Genomic DNA, 19,088 nt, shown 5'->3' with positions numbered 1-19,088 from the left:
GGAGTGGGGTTGCTTCTCAGCCAAGGGAGTGTGCTCACTCACAATTTTGCCAAAGAACACAGCCATGAATAAAGAATGGTACCAACGCATCCTCCGAGACCAACTTCTCCCAACCATCCAGGAACAGTTTGGTGATGAACAATGCCTTTTCCAGCATGATGGACCTTGCTATAAGGCAAAAGTGATAACTAAGTGGCTCGGGGAACAAAACATCGATATTTTGGGTCCATGGCCAGGAAACTCCCCGGGCCTTAATCCCATTGAGAACTTGGTCAATCCTCAAGAGGTGGGTGGACAAACATAAACCCACAAATTCTGACAAACTCCAACCATTGATTATGCAAGAACGTGCTGACATCAGTCAGGATGTGGCCCAGAAGCTAATTGACAGCATGCCAGGGCGGATTGTAGAGGTCTTGAAAAAATATTGACTCTTTGCATCAACTTCATGTAATTGTCAATAAAAGCTTTGACACTTATGAAATGCTTGTAATTATACTTCAGTATTCCAAAGTAACATCTGACAAAAATATCTAAAGACACTGAAGCAGAAACATTTGTGGAAATTAATATTGGTATCATTCTTAAAATAGTTATCTTTTGTTTGTTTTTAATCCCAATCCTGAGCTCCACTTGTTGTTTTTAGTCCCATCAACCCCCCATCCCATTTGATATCCCATGAAGACCATCCAGTTTGATCTTGTTGTTTTTAGTCCCACCATCCAGTTTGATCTTGTTGTTTTTAGTCCCATCCTTCAGCTCCACTCAACCCCTCCCATCTATCTCTGAAGACCATCCAGTTTGATCTTGTTGTTTTTAGTCCCATCCTTCAGCTCCACTCAACCCCTCCCATTATCTCTGAAGACCATCCAGTTTGATCTTGTTGTTTTTAGTCCCATCCTTCAGCTCCATCTATCTCTGAAGACCATCCAGTTTGATCTTGTTGTTTTTAGTCCCATCCTTCAGCTCCACTCAACCCCTCCCATCTATCTCTGAAGACCATCAATTTATTTTATTTTCCATATATTTTCTGTGATGTTTCACAAAAGTCCTGAACCTTTCAATTCTCTTAGTTCTACCAATTGTAAAATAAATATATATTTTTTTGCTAAAAGTTTTATTATATTACTGATAATTTAACTATGACTTCTAAAATCACCCAGCAGTGCTATTTGCAGAGTTAGGGCCAATTAAATGTTGCAATTCTTCATCCATTCCTGGACCTGCAACCAAAAACAAGCTACATATGGACAGTACCAAAACAAATGATCTAATGACTGTGTCTATTCGCAGCCAAATCTGCAGTTAGGAAGGTTGTTTCCCCTATATATATATATATATATATATATATATATACACACACACAACATTCTATTGGTTGCAAGTATTTTCTATTATATATATATTTTTTAAATGCTACATTTTGAATTTGCTGTCGTTTTGCATATCAGTTCATAAACCATGTGCCATGGAATTGGTACATTGAAAATCACTTCTATAAGGCACAGCTTTAAAAACAAAAATTTTGGTTGTTAAATGAAACTGCCATACTTTTTTATTCATCATTTTCTTCAACAAATTTTGGTCTTTAATGCATGGCAGACAGACAAGTTCCTTACTTTTGCCCCTTACACTTGCCTCTTCCATTTTTGCGCTAATGCTGCAATATTTGTTGTATTATTTGTTCTGTCTTTTCTGGTGGATTAAACTGAAAATGCAACCAACTTTATATGTCTTGTTTTTATTTAAAAAAGATTATATTTTGGAGATGATTTCCTTTTCAAATAACCAAAAGTAATCTGAATAAATGGAAAAATTATTATTCAATTTTTGAACATGGGGTGAGACTAATCTGATAGAGAACCAGTTCGGACTCAAGAATAACTTTTGTATGACGGAAGCCTTTTGTGAGAGGTCTAATTTTGGTCATATAATTTAAATAAAAAACAGGTCTCTAGGTGTAGGCAGGGCCAGAAGCAAATAGGTCAACTGGGACTAAAGAGTTAATCAGGGGGATTTCTCCACAAATAGGTCAACTGGGACTAAAGAGTTAATCAGGGGGATTTCTCCACAAATAGGTCAACTGGGACTAAAGAGTTAATCAGGGGATTTCTCCACAAATAGAAAGGTCATTTCCTTTCCATGGTAGCAAGATCTTATCTATTTCCGCCCTGTCAGGTCTTACTAGAGATAGAAAATAATGTTTAAAATGGAGGTGTGAACACACCAGTTGAAGCTAATTAAAGCCATAGGTTTGGGGAGGAGGCTGCTCTCTGAGAAGCCTGGCTGACTGGCTACTCTCTACGTACTTACCATGGTGAAGTGATCTCATGGTGTAACTACTTTATGTCTCATGTGAACAGGGCATAAATAATCATTCTGCTTGGGACTGCCCATTAGTGAAAACAGGACCCACCTGAAAGCTGTCCATACTCCCCAACGAACTGTCTGCCTTTCCCGGCTCGTCATCTGCCACAGAAAAAAAGGGCAGATCACCCCATTGAAAACAGATGTTCAACAACTCCACTATTTTACAGGCTACAACTCCATTATCACACCTCTTCCTTAAACACACACTACTAAACAGTTAAGTAGAGTAAACAGTGACTTAGACTGCCCTGAGAACAGCGAGGACAGTCAGAAAAACAGAACAGGCCTGAGATCAGATCCTAGAGCCCTTATGGGAACCACTGGGTTGTTTTACCCCTAGGAAAGCGTGATTACTAAAAGGTAGTGAGAGTAAACGGTGTTCTTTCCTCCTGGCTCAGGCCTCAGATCAGATTAAACTCCTGGGTGGTCCTCCAGCTCCACCATCACCAGATTAGAAGGAGATGTCTTGTGAACACAGAGTTCACATTTACAGACAAGACTGTTGATGATGTGCGTTTAGCTTGTACAGGAACTAGTACCATTATAATCATCTCTGTCTTCCCCAGTCTGGCTCCAAGGTGTTTTAAACAACTCAACTACAGCCCATCAGTGTGGCGCTTTATGCTAGCTATGCCCCGCAACAGGGTTATTTACATGGGAGGTTGATGAAAGAATGTACTTAGGCAGACTGCATTTACACATGGCTTCTCTTGGCCCGACAGGCAGACAAGTGTACTGCAGTGAACCCTGGGAGGTTTTCTTTGTATTACTGACACTTTGAGAAGCACATTCTCCTTGAACTCGTGGTTTTGTTGAAAGAGCATTTACATAGAAATCTTTGTCTCCACTCTTAACTCCCATCCTTGAACTCTGAAAACACACACACGCACATGCACAGCACGACCGGCACAGCACACATGCACATCACACACACAGCCACGCATGGGCTCTCACGCCCCCATATACACACAGACGCGCATGGGCTCACACGCCCCCACACACACACCATCGTGGATGTCCCCGTTCCTCTTCTCCTGCATGGCGATCTCAAAGCTGCTGTGGAGGATCTTGTTGAGAGTGCTGATCCAGTCCTCCATCTCTCCCTCGCTGTCGGCAGCCAGCAGGTACGTGCTCTTGTCCTGCATCTTCAGCTCAAAGGCAAAGCGCCGCACCCTGTTATTCTGCAGACAGACACAGAGGAGAGGAGAGGCGGAAGAGGAGGATAGGAGGAGAGGAGGAGGAGAGGAGGATAGGAGAGGTGGAGGAGAGTAGGAGGAGAGGAGAGGAGGAGGATAGGAAGAGAGGAGGAGAGGAGGATAGGAGGAGAGGCGGAGGATAGGAGGAGAGGAGAGGTGGAGGAGAGGAGGAGGAGAGGCGGAGGAGAGGAGGAGGAGAGGAGGAGGAGAGGAGGAGGATAGGAGGAGGATAGGACATCATTGTTTAGGTAATGCTGTAGTGGAGGGAAGGTTGCTAAGGAAACGCAACAGAGGATCAACTACAATATGAGGACTGTGGTCTGATCTCTAGACAAAGCAATGCCGTATCATCCCAGAAAACAGCATTTTATTTATTTATTTTTCATTTCACCTTTATATTAACCAGGTAGGCGAGTTGAGAACAAATTCTCCTTTGCAACTGCAACCTGGCCAAGATAAAGCGTAGCAATTTGACACATACAACACAGAGTTACACATGGAATAAACAAAACACAGTCAATAATACAGTAGAACAAAAGAAAACAAAAAGTCTATATACAGTGAGTGCAAATGAGATAAGTTAAGGAAATAAATAGGCCATGGTGGCGAAGTAATTACAATATAGCAATTAAACACTGGAATGGTAGATCGGCAGAAGATAAATGTGCAGGTAGAGATACTGGGGTGCAAAGGAGCAAAATAAATAAATAAATACCAGTATGGGGATGAGGTAGGTAGATAGATGGGCTGTTTACAGATGGGCTATGTACAGGTGCAGTGATCTGTAAGCTGCTCTGACAGCTGGTGCTTAAAGCTAGTGAGGGAGATGTGAGTCTCCAGCTTCAGAGATTTTTGCAATTCGTTCCAGAAATGGGCAGCAGAGAACTGGAAGGAAAGACGACCAAAGGAGTAATTGGCTTTGGGGATGACCAGTGAGATATAGCTTCTGGAGGACGTGCTACGAGTGGGTGCTGCTATGGTGACCAGCGAGCTGAGATAAGGCGGGGCTTTACCTAGCAGACACGTGTAGATAACCTGTAGCCAGTGGGTTTGGCGACGAGTATGAAGCGAGGGCCAACCAACGAGAGCGTACAGGTCGCAATGGTAGGTAGTGTATGGGGCTTTGGTGACAAAATGGATGGCACTGTGATAGACTGCATCCAGTTTGTTGAGTAGAGTGTTGGAGGCTATTTTATAGATGACATCACCAAAGTCGAGGATCGGTAGGATGGTCAGTTTTACGAGGGTATGTTTGGCAGCATGAGTGAAGGATGCTTTGTTGCAATATAGGAAGCCGATTCTAGATTTAATTTTGGATTGGAGATGCTTAATGTGAGTCTGGAAGGAGAGTTTACAGTCTAACCAGACACCCAGGTATTTGTAGTTGTCCACATATTCTAAGTCAGAGCCGTCCAGAGTAGTGATGCTGGACGGGCGAGCAGGTGCGGGCAGTGATTGATTGAATAGCATGCATTTAGTTTTACTTGTCTTTAAGAGCAGTTGGAGGCCACGGAAGGCGAGTTGTATGGCATTGAAGCTCGTCTGGAGGTTAGTTAAGACAGTGTCCAAAGAAGGGCCAGAGGTATACAGAATGGTGTCGTCTGCGTAGAGGTGGATCAGAGAATCACCAGCAGCAAGACCAACATCATTGATATATACAGAGAAGAGAGTCGGCCCGAGAATTGAACCCTGTGGCACACCCATAGAGACTGTCAGAGGTCCGGAAAACAGGCCCTCCGATTTGACACACTGAACTTTATCAGAGAAGTAGTTGGTGAACCAGGCGAGGCAATCATTTGAGAAACCAAGGCTGTCGAGTCTGCCAATAAGAATGTTGTGATTGACAGAGTCGAAAGCCTTGGCCAGGTCGATGAATACGGCTGCACAGTAATGTCTCTTATCGATGGCGGTTATGATGTCGTTTAGAACCTTGAGCGTGGCTGAGGTGCACCCATGACCAGCTCTGAAACCAGATTGCATAGCGGAGAAGGTATGGTGGGATTCGAAATGGTCAGTAATCTGTTTGTTAACTTGGCTTTCGAAAACCTTAGATATAGGTCTGGAGCAGTTTGGATCTAGAGTGTCACACCCTTTGAAGAGGGGGATGACCGCGGCAGCTTTCCAATCTTTGGGAATCTCAGACAATACGAAAGAGAAGTTGAACAGGCTAGTAATAGGGGTTGCAACAATTTCAGCAGATCATTTTAGAAAGAGAGGGTCCAGATTGTCTAACCCGGCTGATTTGTAGGGATCCAGATTTTGCAGCTATCTGGATTTGGGTAAAGGAGAAATGGTGGGGGCTTTGGCGGGTTGCTGTGGAGGGTGCCGGGCAGTTGACCGGGGAAGGGGTAGCCATGTGGAAAGCATGGCCAGCCGTAGAGAAATGCTTATTGAAATTCGCAATTATAGTGGATTTAATCGGTGGTGACAGTGTTTCCTAGCCTCAGAGCAGTGGGCAGCTGGGAGGAGGTGCTCTTATCCTCCATGGACTTTCCAGTGTCCCAGAACTTTTGAGTTTGTGCTACAGGATGCAAATCTGTTTGAAAAAGCTTGCCTTAGCTTTTCTAACTGCATGTGTATTTTGGTTCCTAACTTCCCTGAAAAGCTGCATATCGCAGGGCTATTCGATGCTAATGCAGAACGCCACAGGATGTTTTTGTGCTGGTCAAGGGCAGACAGGTCTGGGGTGAACCAAGGACTATATCTATTCCTCATCCTACATTTTTTGAGAGGGGCACGCTTATTTAGGATGGTGAAGAAGGCACTTTTAAAGAATGAAGCATGAATGGGGCGGCAGGGTAGCCTAGTGGTTAGAGCGTTGGACTAGTAAACGAAAGGTTGCAAGTTCAAATCCCCAAGCTGACAAGGTACAAATCTGTCATTCTGCCCCTGAACAGGCAGTTAACCCACTGTTCCTAGGCCATCATTGAAAATAAGAATTTGTTCTTAACTGACTTGCCTAGTTAAATAAAGGTAAAATAAATTTAAAAAAGTAGTTAAAAAAAGAGGATGATTACAATGTGTGCAGGTCAAGTGTGAGTGTGTGTATTTCTTACAGTCTAAAATCAAATGTCCAACTGTGAATAAAAAAATCAATAAAACAGGTCCAAAGAGAATGTTCTGAGCCACCTTCCAAAGATAACATCCAATATATTGGCAAGTCACCAGAAGGCAGCTGCTGCTTGGTTTTATGATCTGTTTAACGGGACTTTGAAGAGAGCGCGTTACTGGAAACAACAATCCTCTCCCCCCCAGTAGAAATGGACTTTTTAACTTTTGACTTGAGATTTTGTAATAACTACAACAACTGATCAATTGATGTTGTATCTATTTACACACTCAAGGGTAAGAAAACACAGGGAAACAGTTATTTGACAACAATAACATCATTATCCATCTTTCCGGTATTTAGGAAAGCTTAAAAAAAATGATTATTTGTTTTGGTTAGAGAGACACAGAAGTGAATGACTGAGTGAACACACAGAGGAGCAAGGTGCTCGGTAGAAAGTCATTTCCATATGCGCAACAAAGGGCGTAGTGCTGCAGCTGAGCTCTTATAAAGGGACTGAGTCGGCCAGCAGCACTGCAGCTGAGCTCTTATAAAGGGACTGAGTCGGCCAGCAGCACTGCAGCTGAGCTCTTATAAAGGGACTGAGTCGGCCAGCAGCACTGCAGCTGAGCTCTTATAAAGGGACTGAGTCGGCCAGCAGCACTGCAGCTGAGCTCTTATAAAGGGACTGAGTCGGCCAGCAGCACTGCAGCTGAGCTCTTATAAAGGGACTGAGTCGGCCAGCAGCACTGAACCGTGGAGTTGACCTATGGCTCCCAATCAGCAAGAAAGAATGATGTCACTACCACAGGTCGGCCTCAGATCGTCTCACTTACACATCTCCCGAAGCTGGTGATTCAGTAGTATTCAACTAGTATACAATATTCCGTAAAAAGTTTCCAGAATTGTTATTTTTACATAAGCAATGTTTTGGTCATCAACCTTATGGTCCAGTTCAGTTGTGGAGCCATAGGTTTACAGTCTGTACCTCTAAAAAGACGAGCTATTGGCTCAAAGCATTACATTTGAAGAAACCTGCAAAACCAAACGACCATACATTTGCTCCTGGATAAGAAACATAGGCCTACAGAGCACCCAATTCAACAAAGGTAAAGAAGACAAGGAGACACCGGCCAGGACATCAATACAAACAGGTGTGTGTACAGCTAACGTGCTAGTAAGCCAAGGCTAAACAGATAGCTAGGTAGCCAAGGCTAAACAGATAGCTAGGTATTCAGGCCAAAGAGTTCAATCTTGGTTTCATCAGACCAGAGAATCTTTTTTCTCATGGTCTGAGAGTCTTTAGTTGCCTTTTGGCAAACTCCAAGTGGGCTGTAATGTTCCTTTTACTGAGAAGTGGTTTCTATCTGGCCACTCTACCATAAAAGGCCTTCTGGAAGGTTCTCCCATCTCCACAGAGGACTGTTGAGCTCTAACAGAGTGACCATCAGGTTCTTGGTCACCTCCATGACCGAGGGCCTTCTCCCCTGATTGCTCAGTTTGGCTGGGCGGCCAGCTCTAGGAGTAGTCTTGGTGGTTCCAATCTTCTTCCATTTCAGAATGATGGAGGCCACTGTGTTCCTGGGGACTTTCAGTGCTGCAGAAATGTTTTGGTACCCTTCCCCAGATCTGTGCTTCGACACAATCCTGTGTCTGAGCTCTTCAGACAATTCCTTCGAACTCATGGCTTAGTTTTTGCTCTGACATGTACTGTCAACTGTGGGACCTGATAAACAGGTGTGTGACTTTCCAAATCATGTCCAATCAATTTAGTTTACCACAGGTGGACTCCAATCGAGTTGTAGAAACATCAAGGATTATCAATAAAAATAGGATGCATCTGAGCGCAATTTCAAGTCTCCTAGCAAAGAGTACGAATACTTATAAATAAATAAGGTATTTAAGTTTTTTTTTAATGTGTAAAACATTCGAAAAAAATTCTAAAAACCTGTTTTCGCTTTTGTCATTATGGGGTATTTAATCAAGTTTAGAACGAGGCTGTAATGTAACACAATGTGAAAAAGGGGAAAAAGGGGTCTGAATATTTTATCAATCCACTCAAGGGACCGCCCAACCCAGCCATCCACTCCATACCAAGTACCCACTCACACTCCCACTCCCACTCGTGTCGTCACTGGCAGAAATAAAAGCCACTTCCGTAGGGCAGGAGACAAGAGAGGCCCTGGCCTGAGCTCTCAACTCCACACTGATGACTCCTTTTTATGCATCTAATTCATGTGAGCTGAATGCTTGGTCAGTAAAAACACCACCTTTACATCCATCTGTGTGTAGAAAACAGATAATGATGCTTCAAGCCTGTGTTGGGACTGGGAGATGAGCACCTGCTAGCTAAAGCATTTGGCATTGATTGATGGCCTGCGGCAAAGTGCATGGTAGTATGGTAAAAATGGGGATTGGGGAAGGGTCCCGGCAGCGATAGAGACAGAAACATTTCCTCATTAACACTCTGTTGCTTTAACTAGCAGGTTCAGATATGTTCATATATGTTAGAATGTAACATTTTTTTACCTTTATTTAACCAGGCAAGTCAGTTAAGAACAAATTCTTATTTTCAATGATGGCCTGGGAACAGTGGGTTAACTGCCAGTTCAGGGGCAGAACGACAGATTTGTACCTTGTCAGCTCGGGGATTTGAACTTGCAACCTTCCAGTTACTAGTCCAACGCTCTAACCACTAGGCTACACTGCCGCCCCATCTTTGGAAAGGAAACATGTCTGTCTGGATGACCTGAACTCATCCCATATAACATTAACAATGACGGTGTCAAAGCACATTCCCAGATACAAAGTTCACAAAAATCACCTGAACAACTCCCATACATGAGTCCAGGAAGATGGTTCCTTTGGATTCTTTGGAGGTCTTGTCATCCTTGTAGAAGTTGAGGTTGTAAGAGCCGTCACCCAGCTGGGTTAGGTGGAAATACCGCCTCTTGAAAGACTGGAAATTACAGTTAAACAATAACAATCCCATTTCTATTATTAGAGAACAAGAGGCACAATTTGGGCCCCAGATAATTGCCCCAGCATGGTTAGGAGGAAGTCAACACCATTTTGTATTTCACAAAATCCATCAGTTTGTCTGATAAATGGTGTTGATGAAAATCTAGCTACATCCTTCTGTTACTGGAGACACGAGAACGGACTATTGCTCATCCCGATATACATCTGGTACACTGTGTAAAAACCATTCCTCACAGAGATAGCTAGTGTCATCATCATCACTCACCCTCATGGTGACGCTGATGGCACTGTTCATGTTGCCTTTGTACAGCCAGCCATGCTTGGTGATCCCTCCTTTCTGGGAACCTAGGGAGGTTGTGTCCTGGAAGAGACATGGGAATGGGCTCAGACACACTCAAGGCAAACACACATACAGTACACAATGACATACACTGCACCACATCAACACATTACTGTGCTCACTCTGACACACTGTGCAACGCCCCTTGATCCCGTGGCTGATATAAATGTCAGTATAGGAGACATGGAGGATGAGATGAGAAAAACCTCCGTTTGATGAACGTTTGCTAACACTCTTAGAACCCTTTTGGAACCCTTTTTCTTTGTCTGTCCCCATAGGAGAACCCTTTTTGGTTCCAAGTAGAACCTTTTTTGGTTCCAGGTAGAACACTTTTAGGTTCCATGTAAAACCCTATGTGGAAAGGAACCAAAAAGGGTTCTTCAAAGGGTTCTACTATGGGTATGGCTGAAGAACCCTTTTAGGTTCTAGATAGCGCCTTTTTTCTAAGAGTGTAGGTCTATTTGATTCCAAACAAGCAGCCAGCATATCCAACAAACCTCCACTATGAACCCAAATAAACAGCCCCTCTCCATGGCTTCTGCACTGAGACGTGACCATATCAGCCCAGTTCTTAGGTATACCATGAACGCATCCAATCCATTGGCAAAGGGCACATATGACGAAAACACATGGCTACCATCTCTATTCCACGAAGACTTCCATAGGCGTAATGATCTGTGTAAATAAGTCAATTAAGAGAGTAGTAAGGGTAGAGGTGACCGGGCACCAGCGTTTTACCCCTGGCCTGGTCTCCATCAGGTCCTCATGATCAGAACACATGCCCAGAGTGTTTAAGCCTCTTCTCTTTGACAGACTACAGAGTTAAAACTCAATGTTCCAGATACTTCTAGAAACGGACAATAATGAAATGGGTTTTCAAGATGACTTTGTATGACATGATTCCTATTCTCTTTCTCATCCAATAAAATGTATTTAAAGGCGTTGGCAGAGCATATCATCGACTCATCTGAGGAGGGTCTGGAAACGTTCAGGGCCTGCTTCCAGTCATCACCCTCTGGCCAGAAGACACCAGTCCCCGGAAGACCAGACATTTTACTTGTGTTTACTTTCAGCGAACCCCAAAGCTCTTCAAATGTTGCCTGGCAACACCCAAATAACCAGATGAACAAAACTGTTGCATCAATCAACCTTAGATGCAATACAGTGCAGAATAATTCCATAATCATTTACACATTCGACCATAAACGTTTTACCCTCCCCCTGCCTGTGGTAATGCTATTGTCTTTAAATACATGAACAGACATGGGGCTGGGGTGCGTGAGTGTGAGTGATGATTTATTTGGGGATTTCATGAGAAAAGGGTCACTTTCTTAACTATCATCTGCTCAGCCCACTTCCCTGCAACAGACTGCTGAGGGGTCTATAGATGGGACTCTCAGCTGCTGGGCCTGGGAACATTCTCTTACAGTGGTGTGGGAGAGAGGTGAGGTGAAGGATGAGCTGGGAGGAGTCTTGTTATCAGATATAGTGCCCCTCCCCTGTCAGACCTAATGCCCCTCTCCTGTCAGACCTAATGCCCCTCCCCTGTCAGACCTAATGCCCCTCCCCTGTCAGACCTAATGCCCCTCCCCTGTCAGACCTAATGCCCCTCCCCTGTCAGACCTAATGCCCCTCCCCTGTCAGACCTAATGCCCCTCCCCTGTCAGACCTAATGCCCCTCCCCTGTCAGACCTAATGCCCCTCCCCTGTCAGACCTAATGCCCTCCCCTGTCAGACCTAATGCCCCTCCCCTGTCAGACCTAATGCCCCTCCCTGTCAGACCTAATGCCCCTCCCAGACCTAATGTCAGACCTAATGCCCCTCCCCTGTCAGACCTAATGCCCCTCCCCTGTCAGACCTAATGCCCCTCCCCTGTCAGACCTAATGCCCCTCCCCTGTCAGACCTAATGCCCCTCCCCTGTCAGACCTAATGCCCCTCCCCCCTGTCAGACCTAGAGACCTAATGCCCCTCTCCTGTCAGACCTAATGCCCCTCCCCTGTCAGACCCCCCTCCCTGTCAGACCTAATCAGATCTAATGCCCCTCCCCTGTCAGATCTAATGCCCCTCCCCTGTCAGATCTAATGTTCACTGAGGCACAGAGTTTCAACATCGCGAGAATTCCGGGAATGCTTGCAAGGCAGACCAAGCAGACCAGGCAGACCAGACAGACCAAGCAGACGAGGCAGGGGTTTGGGGTTTGAGAAATCAATGAAAGAAGTGCATTTTTTCCCTTTGCTGTTAACTTTCTCGAAATCTAAAAGCACCACAACATGTCAGACCTATAGACCTGTGCCCCTCCCTTCTCAGACCTGCCCCTCCCTGTCAGACCTAATGCCCCTCCCCCTGTCAGAGCTAATGCCCCTCCCCTGTCAGACCCTGCCCCTCAAAAGAGTGCGTTTGATTTGATGGGCTGCACATGCACAGTTCAGCGCGGGACAACCGTTAGACACGATTACGTGTTTCTGAGCATGAACTTAGCTAGCCAACGTCGCCATGACGGGCGGCAGGGTAGCCTAGTGGTTAGAGTGTTGGATTAGTAACCGAAAGGTTGCAAGTTCAAATCCCTGAGCTGACAAGGTACAAATCTGTCGTTCTGCCCCTGAACAGGCAGTTAACCCACTATTCCTAGGCCGTCATTGAAAATAAGAATTTGTTCTTAACTGACTTGCCTAGTAAAATAAAGGTTAAAAAATTAAAAAATGACATCGCTGACAAGCATGATTGAGAATTCCTATTGGAGAAGCAGTTTCTGCCTATCTTCATACTGTACTGTGTTTGACTGAGGCCCTGACCTCTGGTGACCTGGGCTAGTCTCTCGGCTCAACAAACCATTTGCCTAAATCACAGATAAGTGAAAAAGGTTACTCAAGTCTCGAGTCTCTAAATATTACTCTAAAGACCTGTAGGGGGCATTGTCTGACACGAAATAAAGGAGACATAATTCACACGTATGTGACAGATGCAAATGTCAACATGACCCCAGCAGTTTAAGAGAGGCAAGTATAACATCAGTGTTATCAAACAGCCTGAGAATGCCTCAGGTCATGCTCTGCAGAACACCGTCCCTTTGAGGGTTCTACAGGCATCAGTGATTCATGCTCTCTTCAGGGTTGGCTTGAACACAGGTGACTCCAGAGCCTCCCTTGTGTGCAATGACTCCCTGTCTCACAAGCCATTTCAAGGCCAACAAAGACTAATTTACACTGTTCACAGCAGAATCAGACATGTCTATGGTTCACAGGCCAAAGGGTTCTAGCTACGGATTCACAGTTGTATAAATCAGGCAGTCACTAAATGTAAAATAATTTGCTCACAACAAAAAAGGGCCAAACCCATTAGCTGTAAGGAGTGAGGAGCCTCAGACCATGAACACATGAACTTCTGCATGAGAAGAAAAATAGAAAAACCTGAGACCATTTGAGAGGTGGCCAGTGAACCAAAGTCCTGCAGCTAATTACCCTTTGTACTTTAGACACAACATGTGCTATTTAGACATAATATAAGCTACTGAGACCCAACACGTGCTATTTAGACATGATATTAGCTATTTAGACACAACACGTGCTATTTAGACACAACATGTGCTATTTAGACATAATATAAGCTACTGAGACACAACATGTGCTATTTAGACATAATATGTGCTATTTAGACATAATATAAGCTACTGAGACCCAACACGTGCTATTTAGACATAATATTAGCTATTTAGACACAACACATGCTATTTAGACACAACACGTGCTATTTAGACACAACACGTGCTATTTAGGCACAACACGTGCTATTTAGACATAATATTAGCTATTTAGACACAACACATGCTATTTAGGCACAACATGTGCTATTTAGACATGTTGTTTAGGCACAATGTGTGCTGTTGAGACACAGAAATCTTTCGTCTTTTGCCGGAGACATTTAACTACTGTGATTGGACCAGGAAAGCCAAATCAGTTCTTGTCTGAATGAATAACTGAAATAGGATCTGATGCTCGTGAGACTCAGAAGTGGTGTTCTTCTAGGAAATACAGGTTTCTAGGAGTAAAGAGTTTAGATACCGCGGCCTTCTGGCAGTGTAGAAAGCTGCTTGACTGTCTTAGCGGAGGATGAAAATGTAATTCATTATTCTGTCTGTCTGTACGTCTGTATGGAGGATTATTTGATTTTAAATGATTTGTACATGGAGCATGTGGGCAAGGCTGAGGGTCAAGAGTTGAGGTAAAAGCTCAAGATCTGTGTGCTGATAGGAATGAACACAAGTGGCTTAGCTAAATAGTTTGTTATTTGTAACTTTCTACAGACATTCACCTACCTCATCTTTGTCAGCATCTTCATCAACCTCAAAAACGTGGACAGGCAGTTTGTCTGGTCTGGACACTTTGCTGTAAAACACAAGGACGTGGATAAAGTGTGATTTGATCTTATCTATCAGAGGTCATTCATTATCTATCAGAGTTCATTCATTGTTATAAGAAATGAAACCGAATGTAATGTAGAGTACAAGTCCCACTTACATAGGAATCTTGAACTAATTCAACCCAAGAAAACCACTGTGAAAGGTAGTGTCATGCTTTGTCATATTTCATTGTTTCAATTTCCCTCCCTGGACACTGAATGGTGACCAAAGGGATGTTGACATCAATGGCAAGTCTCAAGGTTGGGGCAGCTTCATTTTATGTCCAAATTCCACCACGATGACACTGGAAACAATATTCCTGGAACTAATGAGACACTTTTAGAACCAGGGTTAGTTTCCACCCTGACTAAATCCCACTGCTCCAGGAATAACCTGAGTTTGGCTTGAACAGGAAGTCTCCATTGTTATTGCTGGTTAAAACATAAAACCTGCATTTCCTTGTAGGGTATCCCATGCCAAAATCTCCTCACCAATCAGCAACTAAGGCTGACAGAAGATTACAGACAGCCTGACACTGTCTGACACCTGTGTGTGTGTACGTGTCTCTGTGCGCGTGCATTTTAGTGTGAAATCTTGGCACAAAGAGGGTAGCTGTACTAACATGCCCAGGAGGAAATCACCACTTGGTTACATGATATACAACACTGTACTGTCAAGACACCGTTCTGAACAACAGGCTTACTTTGGAAGCTGCCGAAAGTCCCCAGAGTAGTCCTCGTACTTGTACTTAACGACATGCCAGTCAGTGTTGTAGGTCTTGATGCACTGCAATAAAGAGAGAGACAATCAATGGCTTTCATGTGTAAATCAAGACACAGTTTCAATATTTAGTCTAAAGTAAACCAGAAACATTCATACAAGCACACAACAAACAATGTGTGTGTTAACCGAACTAAGTTTTCTTCCCACGTAACACGAATGCAGATAGTTGGCAGAAAAGAGAAGTAGTAGATCAGCGCTCAGTAGTTCAGCGCTCAGTAGATCAGCGCTCAGTAGATCAGCGCTCAGTAGATCAGCGCTCAGTAGATCAGCGCTCAGTAGATCAGCGCTCAGTAGATCAGCGCTCAGTAGATCAGCGCCCAGTAGATCAGCAGATCAGTGCTCAGCAGATCAGTGTTCAGTCGATCAGCGCTCAGTAGTTCAGCAGATCAGTGCTCAGTAGATCAGTGCTCAGTAGACCAAGATTAAGTCAAACTGAGACTTTGTCTCATCTCAAATCCTAGATATCAGCGTAGTTATTGTATTTTATGCTTTCAGACTTTTTTTGGTGATTGAAATGGTAAAGTTTTTTGGTTGAGTCAAATCTTGCAATGAGGAAAGGAAATGCTTTATGATGATAACAGTATGACAGAAATCTGAATTATGACCCATCCCATAGTGATGTCTGGGAACAGATATGTAGGCAGTGTGTGACATTGTCAATGTGTATAGTTCGGTCCTTGACTCATCATGTTCTGTACTATGCATTATGTCATGTTTAATGTTTAACCCCAGGAAGAGTAGCTGATGCTTTTGTCAGCGGCTAATGGGGATCTTACTAATAAGTATCAAACATCAAAATAGTTCAGCTTTGTTAGGGGAGCCTGGCTCCTCCAGTAAGGAGGAGTTTATAGCCCAATACTAAGGTCGCTGTAACGTCTCCCATCTACAGTCACTCCAGAGCAGGTGCGTTTAAGGCGTGTGTTTGACACTTACCCCAGACTTCTTGTGTCGGGGGAACTGTTGTGCACTCACCTTTGGTCTAATAATTCAGAACAGAATGGATAGTAATTATATGATATTTTGATTTCAAGATCACTTTCAATACCACTTAGTTGCAGAAGGCATTTACCGGGCTTGGTACAGGAAGGCACTACTGTTAACCGGGCTCTGAGAGAATGAAGACCACTTAGTTGCAGAAGGCATTTACCGGGCTTGGTACAGGGAGGCACTACTGTTAACCGGGCTCTGAGAGAATGAAGACCACTTAGTTGCAGAAGGCATTTACCGGGCTTGGTACAGGGAGGCACTACTGTTAACCGGGCTCTGAGAGAATGAAGACCAGACGTTTTGAGAAGAACAATCCATTTACCTAGGAACTGGATTCCGTTTATCAGTTTTTTGGTCTCCTGGCCTGAACAGATGTTATTGAAGAGAATGAAAATACTCCTATTGGCTGGATGGCTTCCAGTAACGACCCATAATTCCTACAACCTGTCTGTACTGAACAATAAAACACCATTGTGTAACAAAGTATGTGCTAAGTGAAATAGAAGTTCGGTTCGGCTGGACACATTCAATAAACAATGGGGAAATCATCACAGACCCTAAAGTCTGTGCGGCACAGTGTGTTTCCATATCTATTGATCTTGTACAGGCCGCCATCTACATAAATGAGTTGTCAGAAGCTGGCTGAAGACTGACTCTAATGTCTGTATTTAATATGGCGGCATGGTGAAAGTAATGGCACATCTCAATACCAACATCTAACTGTAAATAAAACCACTGCTCTACCTGCACAAAGGTTCATTTCTGCAGGGTTATTGCACTCGTAGGATCCTACCTCTTGGACAAACAGACTCTGCGCCTCCTTCTCTGCATTCTCAGGCACTGTGGGGTAGACAGTTCTTCCTTGGCGTCTCTGAGTCAAAATCTGTAGACGCAAAACAGTTTTATTTATTAAATCAAGTTCATGCCAGGCTCTGGTTAAATTATGAGACTGGATGAGCGTAGACTGATGCTTTTTTCTCAGTGCTACAGTATGTGGACCTGGTTTACTAAATGCTCCGGGAAAATATTGTTTCATGCTAGAGAATGGTCTCAGGTCTGTGGAGGTTCTAGAGGGCAGAGAGGGAGGCAGGGCCAGAATGGGATACTCCTCTCCTACACATTGTTGAGCTCCAGGCCAGGGCCAGGGAACCACGTACAGACAGCCACACCCAGGGCCTCAGCCTGGCTCTCAGCCACACAGCCCAGCCATGGGGCTCCCTCCCTCCCTGAGGAGCTGGGTCCGGATTCACAAAACATTCCTTATGAAAAAACGTAAGAGGTTTCTTTAGGAAAAAAATAATTAGTTCATAAGATAGTTCGTAAATGCAATTCCTCTAAATATTCTTAGGAATTCGTAGTTTTCTTAGGAACGTAAATATTTTTCTTTAGGAACTTCGTAAACATTAACGAATTGATGAGATAGCCGTAGCTATTTAACACATACAGACTTTTGTAATACATTGTTAATTACTAGCTAGCTAGATAATGAGTGTTTAATTTGTTTTCTGGCTGTATTTAAATATCCGGTAGCCAACTGTGTCTGTGGCGCAAGAAAACGTTCATGTTTACAAAAGTATCCATTCGTCTCAAGACAAGGGTTTAGCTGTCCTAAAGTTAAGTACATTTCCAATAAGAAATCCTGAAACATTATTTTCAGAATTCTATTTGTTCTTAACTTTTTTCTCAGGAAGAAACATAGAAAAAACTTAAGAACATTTCCAATAACTTTATTGAGGAATAGCAACTTTGCTTAACTTTCTTCATAAGTCTATAATTAAGGAAAAAATTGCAGTTAAGAAGAAATTTCTTCTTAAGATGGTTTTGTGAATCCGGCCCCTGGACTTTGGCACACACTGTATATAGACTTTTTCTATTGTGTTATTGACTGTGCGTTTGTTTTATTCCACGTGTAACTCTGTGTTCTAGTTTGTGTCGCACTGCTTTGCTTTATCTTGGCCAGGTCACAGTTGTAAATGAGAACTTGTTCTCAACTGGCTTACCTGGTTAAATAAAGGTGACAAAAATAAAATAAAAACTCTGTCTCAACACCTCCACTACGTTTCTCCTGGTGGGTGGTGAACTGACAGAATGACGTCACACAGATGCACCTAGTAGTATCTACAGTATCAACATAATATCACTAGAATAACTAGGAACTCAGTGCTTTCAACATGCCAATCCTCACAGAAAACATATTGACACGTTCAACCCTCATCACCCATTCACAAGGCCTCTAACCTATAACTAAACAGAACCTACTCAGTAGGACTTCATTGTCAGTAAGACCGTTTTTCACTAATAAGACAAGATGCATTTTGTGAATTAAATACTGTACATGTGGGACTCCTTTTAGATATGAGTAATGTCTTGATATGCACGAGGATTTATGGAAGTCAACTACTGTTGGAGATCCCTGCTGTTGTTCTTCATTCTTAACAGCACATTTTCATCCCAGTTAGGAGCATAGCATTGTTTTGAGTTCCCATTGGAGACCTGTCTGACACGTCTCACTTAAAAGGAGATTCCCGCTGATAACAACTGTTCAACATTGTGTTTTGTACCCCTATCCCCTCTAGATGTTTACTCCATGGTGATTCCTTAAGCAGAAACATTTCAACTTAACATCTTTAAAGTAGGAGATATAAAAATAAAGCACCACGACAGAGGAGGCAGCAGAGCACAGTTACCCCACATGGGTGAGAGAGAAACAAACTACAGCAAATCATTTTTCATTTATTTTACTAGGCAAATTCTTATTTTTAATGACAGCCTAGAAACAGTAGGTTAACTGCCTTGTTCAGGCACAGAACAACATATTTTTGTTTTACCTTGTCAGCTATGTGATTTGATCTTGCAACCTTTCAGATTACTAGTCCAACACTCTAACCACTAGACTAACTGCAAGAACAACAAACATTAACTTCCTCACCTAAGTCAAATCCTTTTTAAAGCCAAACTGGACATAGTTCAAAGGAGAACCGTGA

General features: G+C 43.4%; 1 protein-coding gene across 16 annotated transcripts in view; it reads right to left on the bottom strand.

The window, feature by feature from the left end:
- The window catches only part of LOC135547680 (dedicator of cytokinesis protein 9-like), a 188,269-nt gene that overhangs the window by 74,789 nt on the left and 94,392 nt on the right, over positions 1–19,088 (bottom strand). For all 16 annotated transcript variants that reach the window (XM_064976902.1, XM_064976903.1, XM_064976894.1 and 13 more), the window contains 7 exons: positions 16,898–16,987; positions 15,038–15,120; positions 14,251–14,320; positions 9,863–9,958; positions 9,440–9,574; positions 3,377–3,551; positions 2,417–2,469 (listed from right to left, as the gene is read on the bottom strand). In XM_064976902.1, coding sequence (XP_064832974.1) covers positions 2,417–2,469; positions 3,377–3,551; positions 9,440–9,574; positions 9,863–9,958; positions 14,251–14,320; positions 15,038–15,120; positions 16,898–16,987 — 702 coding nt within the window. The remainder of the gene's footprint in view (positions 1–2,416; positions 2,470–3,376; positions 3,552–9,439; positions 9,575–9,862; positions 9,959–14,250; positions 14,321–15,037; positions 15,121–16,897; positions 16,988–19,088) is intronic.

This window comes from Oncorhynchus masou, chromosome 10 (assembly GCF_036934945.1).
Source record: "Oncorhynchus masou masou isolate Uvic2021 chromosome 10, UVic_Omas_1.1, whole genome shotgun sequence".
NCBI lineage: Eukaryota > Metazoa > Chordata > Actinopteri > Salmoniformes > Salmonidae > Oncorhynchus > Oncorhynchus masou.
Note: the sequence above shows the minus strand (reverse complement) of the source record. Positions and strands in the feature narration are given on the sequence as shown.